Consider the following 9,922-nt stretch of genomic DNA (forward strand, 5'->3'; position numbering starts at 1 on the left):
CCACTTCAGAAAGAAAGACACATACAGACTGAGGGTGAAGGGATTGAAAAAGGTTTTCCAGGCAAATGGAAATGAAAAAAAAAGCTGGGGTAGCAATACTTATATCTGACAAATTAGATCTCAAAGTGAAGGACATAACAAGAGATAATTAAGGTCACCTCATTATACTAAAGGGAGCAATCTAACAAGAAGAAATAACCCTGGTATACATTTATGAACCCAAGACGGGAGCCTCCAAATACATTAAAAAAAAAAAAACTGCTTGAGGACATTAAAGGAGAGATTAATAGCAACACAATCATAGTAGGAGATTTTAATACCCCACTGTCACCTTTGGATAAATCATCTAAACAAAAAATCAGCAAAGAAATATCAATCCTAAATGACTCACTAGACCAGATGGAATTAATTGACATCTTCAGAACATTCCACCCTAAAGCCACAGAATATATAGTCTTCTCAAGTGCACATGGGTCATTTTCAAAGATAGACCACATGTTGGGATATAGGAAAAGTCTCTCCAAATTCAAGAATATAGAAATCATATCAAGCATCTTCTCAGATCATAGTGGCATAAAACTGGAAATTAACTACAATAAAAATAATCCAAAGAAATCAAACACATGGAGACTAAACAGCATGCTATTCAACAAGGACTGGGTTACCAGAGAAATCAAGGAAGAAATTAAAAACATCCTGGAAACAAATGACAATGAAAACACAACAATCCAAAATCTATGGGACACAGTAAAAGCAGTTTTGATAGGGAAGTTCATATCTCTACAAGCCCATTGCAAAAAACAAGAAAAATGGTAACAAATTAACTCTACAACTCAAAGAGTTAGAAAAAGAGCAACAAGAAAAGCCCAATGTAAGCAGAAGGAAGGAAACAATAAAAATCAGAGCAGAGATAAATGACATAGAGACCAAAGAAAAAATACATAAGATCAACAAAACCAAGAGCTGGTTCTTTTAAAGGATAAACAAAATTGATGAACCTCTAGCCAGGCTTACCAAGAAACAAAGAGGGAGGACCCAAATAAACAAAATCAGAAATGAAAGAGGTGAAATAACAACAGACCCCACCAAAATACAAAGGATTGTAACAAAATCCTACAAACAACTCTATTCCAACAAACTGGACAACCTAGAGGAAATGAACATATTCCTAGAAAAATATAACCTTCCAAAACTTAATCAGGAAGAATTTAAAAATTTCAATAGACCAGGAACTTGGGAAGAAATTGAATCAGTCATCAAAAAGCTTTCAGCAAACAAAAGCCCGGGGCCAGATGGCTTCACAGGAGAGTTTTACCAAACATTCAAGGAAGAACTAAAACCTAACCTCCTCAGACTATTCCAAAAAATTCAAGAGTTAGGAACACTTCCAAACTCCTTCTATGAAGCCAGCATCACCCTAATACCAAAACCAGATAAAGACAACTCAATGAAAGAGAATTACAGGACAATATCCCTCAAAATACCTTGACATTTAATTTTATTTTTTAATTCAGCAAACTTCCAAAGTTTTAAGTGACCAGTGACTGGAAGCAGGCCTGTAGCCATTAAAATTCAAATTAGCTACATTGTTTCCTGCCTGGATACTTGCTGGGAGAAATTTCAAAATGACCACTTTTTTAAAAATATATATTTTATTGATTTTTTATAGAGAGGAAGGGAGAGAGATAGAGAGCTAGAAATGTCAATGAGAGAGAAACATTGACCAGCTGCCTCCTGCACACCCCGCATCGGGAATGTGCCCGCAACCAATGTACATGCCCTTGACCGGAATCGAACCTGGGACCTTTCAGTCCCCAGACCGACACTCTACCACTGAGCCAAACCGGTTTCGGCAACATTTTTCCTTTAAGAGATCGAAGCGTGGGAAAAACTGTTTTTGGCTGGTGAACAAGTTTGGTCTAACCTGGTCCATTTAAATGTCAAAGAGCGAAGTTAGTTTCTCCCTGGACTATTGGACCTTCATAATTAATATATTACTTATTTATGTTTTAAAAATTTTGAGATTTTAAATCCAACTATAATTATCCAAGGTATTTTCTTTAGTAAATTTTGTATCAGAGACAATTTACTGACTTTAAGTGCTTCAAAGCTAAAGTATTATTTTATTTTACTTTATTTTATTATTTTATTTATAAAAACAGGAGTGCCCCTAAAATTTGGGAGGCAACCTTGTAATGCGGTACATTATTATACAAAAATTATCCTTTAATATGGATATTTTTGGGTAGTCTCCACCATCTGTTTTTTATATATATATTAATAATGTTCTTTATATTAAAACCAGAGTCGCTATTTTACAGTAAGAAACTTCACATATATACAGTCTGTACATGAGGAATGGAATACAGCACGGGGAGCATTCGGGGTCAGGCCAGCTTCCCCTCCACCAAGGACTTGAACTCCTTCACATTGTGCTCGCCAGCGACAGCCGCCACGTGGCCCAGCGTGTGGACACTCGCAAGGAGCTTGATTATCTATTTGATGTTTTCCCTTGCATTTCTTTTTTCCACATCAGAGCATCCGATGCTGTTTCTATAAATTGTATCTGCCAAGTGTAGGAGGTATCGACAGAAGTTTTCTAACTGAGAAATAGTTCTTTCTCCTTTCAGGTTCACGAACCATTGTTTGGGAAACAATTGATTACATTTTGGGCTTTTTTTATGCTGTCATCTCCATATTCTGAGTTCTGAAAAGCCATGAGAATATACCTATTTAATAAGCCATCTATTGATAACTCCTGGAGAGTTTTATTGGAGAAAATGCCATACCATTGAAGAAAATTCCCTAAGAGCTTAACCGAAGACCAAAACTGTTGTTGGAAAAACAAGTAAGGCCCCGAGTTTTTATTTTCTAAGACATTTTTGGGGTATAAGGGCATGAACACATCATCGTCCAAAGTTCTCCTCATTCTCAGCAAGAGTGCCTTCAGATACACCTGTGTGTTTTTGTTTTCTGCGTTCGCTACAGAAAGATATCCATTCACTAACTTTAACGTGATCCCCACCATCCTGGACGTCTGTGTCGTGGAGAAGGGGTCCCACATGCTTTCGGCGATCACTGTGAGCTTGGGGAGGATCACCTTCTCCACGATGGTGGGCAGCAGCACGATGTCCACGTCCTCTCTCTCCTGCTCACGCTCTTCACAGCCATAGAACAGCAGCGACTCAAACCACAGCATGTTCTCAAAGTCCCAGCACTTGGCCTCCAGGTGAGGAGCTGCAGCCGGATGAGGGGGCTGAACAGCTTGGGCAGACAGAGGCCAATGTACGCATCCTTGTAGCACGTGTAGTATCTCGAACGCCAGGCTTCAAACTGGGATTTAATGCAGTCGATCGAGTGGAAGCTCACCAGGACATCTTCAAACACCTTGCTCCTTTGAGATGCTATCTTTCTCCAGGTTGAAGTTGGTGATGTCGGTAGACGTCTCCTCGTCGTCACTGGAAAGGCCTTCCAGGGGGTCTGCCATCTTCCCCATTTGCTCTCTGGCTTGTCGCTGCCGAGTCCTCCTGGCCTCACGCTCAGCAATCCACTGTTTAACATGCTCCTGATACAGGGCCCGATCCCTCCCAAAGGAATAGAGATTTGGTGCCATCAGAGCCTTATTTGAATGGTTTGAAAACTCCGAAGATTCATCTTTAATATCATCTTGTCGTCTTAGGACAAGGCGGGAGGCTCGCTGTTTGTACAACTGATGTATTGCTGATTCAAGTTCATTAATCAGAGGCACCTTTTCACTGAAACACTCAAGCAAGTCTTGGTCATACCCTCGCATTTCTTGCAAAAACTTATACCGTTCACCAATCCCCCCGGAAGACCCTTCCAGTCTCTCAATGGCCCTGGTGGAGTCCACGCAGCTTTGCAGGTGCTTCTCGTGCTGCTGGCGGTTGGCTTTTTGTTCGTCTTTCATGGAGTCCAACCCGTCTTTAAGCTGTTTCTTTACCAGATCAATAGTAACGGGTATCATCTCATTACTGGGAGTTTTGAAAGGGGCTGAATTATCTGTTTTTTGAGATTTTCCGTCGGAAGACCCATAGGCTGTGTAACTTGTACGGAATGCCGTAGGATGAGCTGTAAGGCATTGTCGGTTAAGTGCTCGGGTAGTACATGTTCACTTCTGCGGGCTGGCTGGCTTGGACCTGAGGGATGTTGATGCCTTTCAGTATCTGCTCCTGCTCCCACCGGCTGAGCTCCTCGTCCTGCTCCCCAGCGACCAGCGCGTCGTCGTCGCTGCCCTCGATGCCTATTTCCTCGGCAATTTTCTGTCGTTGTGACTTCTCTTTCACAGAAAACACTATCCGGCGTTTCTCGTCGTCATCCTCATCGTCGCTGGCATCGTTCTCGTCCTCCCGGACGAGGCGGCCTTTCCCGGGCTCGCTGTCGTGCGGCATGAAGTCGCCCAGCTCCCGGGCCATCTGCTGCTTCTTCCGCACGGCGTGTATGAACGCTGCGTCCGGGATTTCTCCTGGACGGAGAACATTCAGAGACGACAGAGTGTTTGAAATGCCGCCGCTGGCCTTGGGCTTCTCCTCCTCCTCCTCACTCTCCATGTCCATCTCGTCCTCCCCGTGCTCCCCGCCAGCAGCTCCGTCCTCCTGGCTGGGGTCCTTCGCGTGTCCTTTTTTGTCCAAAGGCAGTTCATTGTCGGCTGACGAGTTGATTTCTGTCTTAATCTTCGATTTTTCAAGATCTTCTTTATATTCTTTCTTAAGTAATTTTACTATTTTTTTGCTATAACTTGATTTCTTCACTTTGAAAACTTCTTCAGTTTCTTCCTCCTCGTCCTGGAAGCTCAGCAGGCTGGCCCGCGGCGCCTCTTTGTTCTCCCGCAGCCTCTTGCGCGGCTTCAGCCCGTTGCCGGGGTTGGCGCTGCCCGGGAAGCAGCCCCCCCGGCCTCGGCCCGGCGGCCCGCTGGCTCTTCCTGGAGCCCAGCGGCAGCAGCAGTGGCTCCTCCCCCTCCCCCTCCCCTCCCCCTCCCCTTCCTCCTCCTCCTCCTCCTTGCGCACTTTCACCCGCTGGGCCTTGCGGAACATCCCCGCAGCCCGCACGGCGCCCTCGCATCCGCTCCCACTCGGTGGCCCCGGCAGGGCCGCGCTCGCCACGCGCACACGCACTGCCAGCCCCGGCGCGGCCCCGTCCACCCTCGCGGGCCACGCACCCCCAGCGCGCATGCGCCCGCGCCTCTCGCGAGAACCTCTTGCCGCCTACACTGGCCCCTGGCGGCTGGGAGGACTACGCGGGCATGGAATGCTGGGACTCGGGTGCAATTCGAGGGGTCACAAAGAGGATCATAGCGGAGGAGAGAGCGGCTGTGGAGCATCTTCCTCATCTGTTTTTTTTTGTTTGTTTTTGTTTTGTTTTGTTTTTGAGAAAAAACAGTCTTTGGGTTTTATTCGTTAGCATCATAAAGAGATTAAGTTTAGCTCAAAACTATCTAAAATCTAAAATCAGATGGTGTGCACATTTGATTTAAGCTAGCTTTCTCTCTTCACAAGCACAGAAATCCCAGACACATTCCTAAATTTTGTAAAACTTTTAAATTACAAACTGGGAAATAACATGGCAAAGATGAGACTTTTAAAAATAGCATTTTCTGGAGTGGGTGTCCATTTTATAGGATCACCAAAAGACTAGTCAATGGGCTGGGACCTTTTTTAGTTATTTCCTTCTGTCTAGAGAATTTTCTTACAACCTGTGTTATTGGCCATGTGTACTGCTAATATTATTTCTCTCCCCATTCCCACATTCTGTTTGTTCTGGGGAAACTCAGCAATGGCCTGGCCATCTACATTTCTTTTCATTTAAATTAAATTGAAGTTATGCTTAATAAATTAGCAGTAAACAACAAAGACAGATAAAACAGTAATTAATAGAAAGTATCCAATAATTTCTTTTATAATATCTAAGACATAAAAGGTTGAATCTACATTGATTGAATCGACAGGCAGAATACTCCTGCCTTTCCCTAAAGTTCCACCTTGTGTTCTTCTTGGTTGCCTACATTCTTTAAAAAAAAAAAACAAAAAAAAAAAACCTGTTTTTCCACAAAATTTAATTAGCAGTTAAACTTATTCACCTGTTGCATATAATTTAGCTGATTTTTCATATCAAAATATTGTCCCAGTCCTGCCATCATTTCATAAGTTATTTGAGCATTCAGCCCATGGTTTGCATGGGCTTGCTCCTGACATTTCTCCAAAAATTCTCCCTTCCATAGTAAATAATCTCCTCTGCCCAGAGTTGCACAAGCCAGAGAATACAAATAATAAGGAGCTAAGAATGCTTCAGAAATGTTATTCATAATTTCTCCTGTAAAAGGAACCATTGGACCATTCTGAAGTATGCTTTCTTGTAGGCCTTTATCATTTTAAAGTCAAATATATCATGCTGTCTTATTATATGATTTGGGAGTTATGGGTCAGCTAGCTGTATAATAGGAAAAGAAAGTCTTTCTTCTAAGATCATGTCCTTCAATCCTTCTCTGATGGCTCTTTGCATAGGTGATTCCATTAACAGCAAATTAAATGTTTCAGAATTAGGACATGAAGGTGGAGGGGGCCATGAAGGCCATTCCTCCAATTTTTCTTTTTGCTCCTCTTTAGGAGTGGAGGGTGCAAGGGGAGGAGGTTTATCTTTCTTAGCCTCTTTAAAAGGCTCTAGCAAATGCAATACTGTGTTCCACAAGAAGAAACAGTTTGGAGGCAAATGTTTCCCCTGATGCTGAGCTTTTTCAAGTTTTGACCCACTCTTTGCCAACATTCAAGATCTAATGTACCTTCTTCAGGAAACCAAGGGTTATGTTCTATAATAATATATAAAAAACTGTAAGAGAATACCTTATGAAACTTTAATTCCTCAAGCATGCAAACCAAAAGTCTACAATAAAGTTTCTTACCTTTTAACTGAATTCTGCCCCATTAGCCTGTCTAAAAAAAGACGTTCCCACCCTATTTACAGATCACAACTTCTGCAACTGACCGTGGGCTTTACACGCAGTATATTTCCCTACGTATACAGTGAATTCTTCCCCACCTATCTGGTGAAATCTTCCCCACCTTGCCAGTGAAACTTCGTTCTTCACTCTAGGTCGTCAAACTACGGCTCACGAAACACAGGCGGCTCTTTGGCCCCTTGAGTGTGGCTCTTCCACAAAATACCACATGCGGGCGTGCACATACAGTGCGATTGAAACTTTGTGGCCCATGCACAGAAGTCGGTTTTCGGCTCTCAAAAGAAATTTCAATCGTTGTACCGTTGATATTTGGCTCTGTTGACTAATGAGTTTGCCAACCACTGCTCTAGGTGAAATCTTCTCTTCCAGAGGTACCTCATTGAGGTGCCAGATGTGATGACCCACATCCTGCATGGTTCAGGGTTTGGGCTCTGCAGAAAGGGCATGCACAAATGATAGAGATGAGACAAGAAATAATAATTTGGAAATTGGGGGGCCAGGCAGGAGCCCAATGCAAGAGGAAGGACTCCACTTGTGCTCAGGCCTTGCCATCCTTTTATTCAGTTTGGGATACACTTACAGCCCTTAGGCAGGCAATTCCAGTAACAGACAGACTGTCTTATCAGTAAGGATTTACATGAGACTATCTGTTTGGTAAATTGCTCCAGCTACAATTATCTCAACTAAACAACAGTGCATAGCTCTGACCCTTGCCAGGGCTCAAGGTTCACCAGTGTTTCAGGCTCCTTGTCCACACCTCTCTGCTAGTGAAGACAATGGGCAGCTTCCAACACCTCCCACCCTCCCCTGCTTTCTTTCTAGGTTTGATGATCTGTTTGATGCTTCTATGTCTCTGGATCCATTTTTGTTCATAAGTTTATGTTGTTCATTATATTCCACAAATGAGTGAGATCATGTGATATTTACCTTTCTCTACTGGTTTATTTTGCTTAGCATAATGCTCTCCAGGTCCATCCATGCTGTTTCAAATGGTAAGGATTCATTCTTTTTTTACATCAGCATAGTATTCCTTTGTGAAGATGTACCTATGTTTTAAATCCAATCATCTGATGATGGACACTTAGGCTGTTTCCAAATATTAGCTATTATAAATTGTGCTGCATTGAACATATGGGTGCATATATTCTTTCTAGTTGGTCTTTCTGATTTCTTGGGATATATTTCTAGAAGTGGGATTACTGGATCAATGGGAGTTCCATTTTTAGTTTTTTGAGGAAACTCCATACTGTACTTCACAGTGGCTGCACCAGTCTGCATTCCCACAAGCAGTGCACCGGGGTTCCTTTTTTTCCACATCCTCTCCAGCTCTTGTCATTTGTTGATTTGTTGATGATGGCCATTTTGACAGGTGTGAGATGGTACCTCCTTGTCGTTTTGATTTGCGTCTCTCAGATGATTAGTGACTTTGAGCATGTTTTCATATGTCTCTTGGCCTTATTTTTCTCTGCTTTCAGAAAGTGTCCATTTAGGTTGTTTATTTTCCTTTTGGATTGTTTATTTTCCTTTTGTTAAGTTGTATGAGTTCCCTATAAATCTTGGAGATTAAACCCTTATCAGATGTAACATTGGCAAATATGTTCTTCCATGTAGTGAGCTCACTTGTTTTTTAAATGTTTCTTTTGCTGTGCAGAAGCTTTTTATTTTGATGTCCCATTTGTTTATTTTCTCCTTAATTTTCATTGTCCTATGAGCTGTATCAATAAGATCTTGTTATGACATATATCTCAGATTTTGCTGCCTATGGATTCGTCTAAGATTTTTATGTTTTCCCCTCTTATATTTCAGTCCTTTAATACTTTTAAGTTTATTTAGTGTATGGTATAAGTTGGTGGTCTAGTTTCTTTTCTTTTCTTTCTTTCTTTCTTTTTTTTTTTTCATTTATCTGTCCAATTTTCCCAGCACCATTTATTGAAGAGACTGTCTTGAATCCATTGTATGTTCTTGTTTCCTTTGTCAAGTATTTATTGAGCATAATGGCTTGTGTTGATTTCTAGGTTCTCTGTTCTGTTCCATTGGTCTATATGTCTGTTCTTGTGCCAGTAAAAGTCTGTTTTGAGAACAGTGGATTTGTAATATAGTTTGATATTTGGTATTGTGATCCCTTCAACTGTTCTTTCTCAGAATTCCTGTGGCTATTTGTTTTTTGTTTTTTTATTCCATATGAAATTTTTGGAGAGTTAGTTCTAGGTTGTGAAATAAGCCATTCATATTTTAATGGGGATTACACTGAATCCATAGATTGCTTTAGGTAATATGGAGATTGTAATGATGTTGATTCTACCAATCAATACTACCAAACAAATTCTTCAATTTGTTTATGTCTCCCTCTATATCTGTCTTCAATGTCCTGTTGTTTTCTGAGTATAGATTTTATACCCCCTTAGTTAAGTTTATTCCTGGTATATTTCTTTTTTTTTGTTACAATGAAAAATGGTGGATTTTTAAAATTTCTCTTTCTGTGAATTCATTATTGGTGTATAAAAAAAGCTATAGATTTCTCTGTGTTAATTTTGGATCCTGCTACGTTGCCAAATTTAGTTATTAAATATAGTGGGATTTTTTTTTAATGAAAACTGTATTTTTTTTTACTTATAGTATCATATAATCTACAAATAATGACAGTTTTTCTTCTTCTTTTACAATTTGGATATCTTTTATTTATTGTTATTATCTGATTGCTATAAAACAGGAATGGTGAAAGTGCACATCCCTGTCTTGTTACTGATCTTATGGAAATGGTTTTAGTATTTGCCCATTGAGTATGATGTTGGCTGTGGGTTTGTCATATAAGGTTTTTATTATTTTGAGGTATGATCCCAATATTTCTACTTTGCTAAGAGTTTTTATCAATAAAGGGTGTTGGATTTTGCCAAGTGCTTTTTCATCAATTGATATAATGTAGTTTTTGTCTCTGAATTTGTTTATATGGTG

At 40.9% G+C, this 9,922-nt stretch overlaps 1 protein-coding gene across 1 annotated transcript; it reads right to left on the reverse strand.

Moving 5' to 3' along the window:
• Positions 1 to 2,262: 2,262 nt before the first annotated feature.
• LOC311615437 (PAX3- and PAX7-binding protein 1-like) lies at positions 2,263 to 5,189 on the reverse strand (the record flags this gene model as incomplete). Its single annotated transcript, XM_084870842.1, is given in 7 exon segments — positions 2,263 to 2,495; positions 2,499 to 2,647; positions 2,650 to 3,223; positions 3,229 to 3,391; positions 3,393 to 4,066; positions 4,068 to 4,106; positions 4,110 to 5,189. Coding segments are annotated over 7 exon segments (2,787 nt in total). The 3' UTR covers positions 2,263 to 2,387.
• Between the last annotated feature and the right edge of the window lie 4,733 nt (positions 5,190 to 9,922).

This window comes from Pipistrellus hanaki (genome assembly GCF_964339955.1).
Source record: "Pipistrellus hanaki genome assembly, chromosome: X".
In the NCBI taxonomy this organism is placed as follows: domain Eukaryota; kingdom Metazoa; phylum Chordata; class Mammalia; order Chiroptera; family Vespertilionidae; genus Pipistrellus; species Pipistrellus hanaki.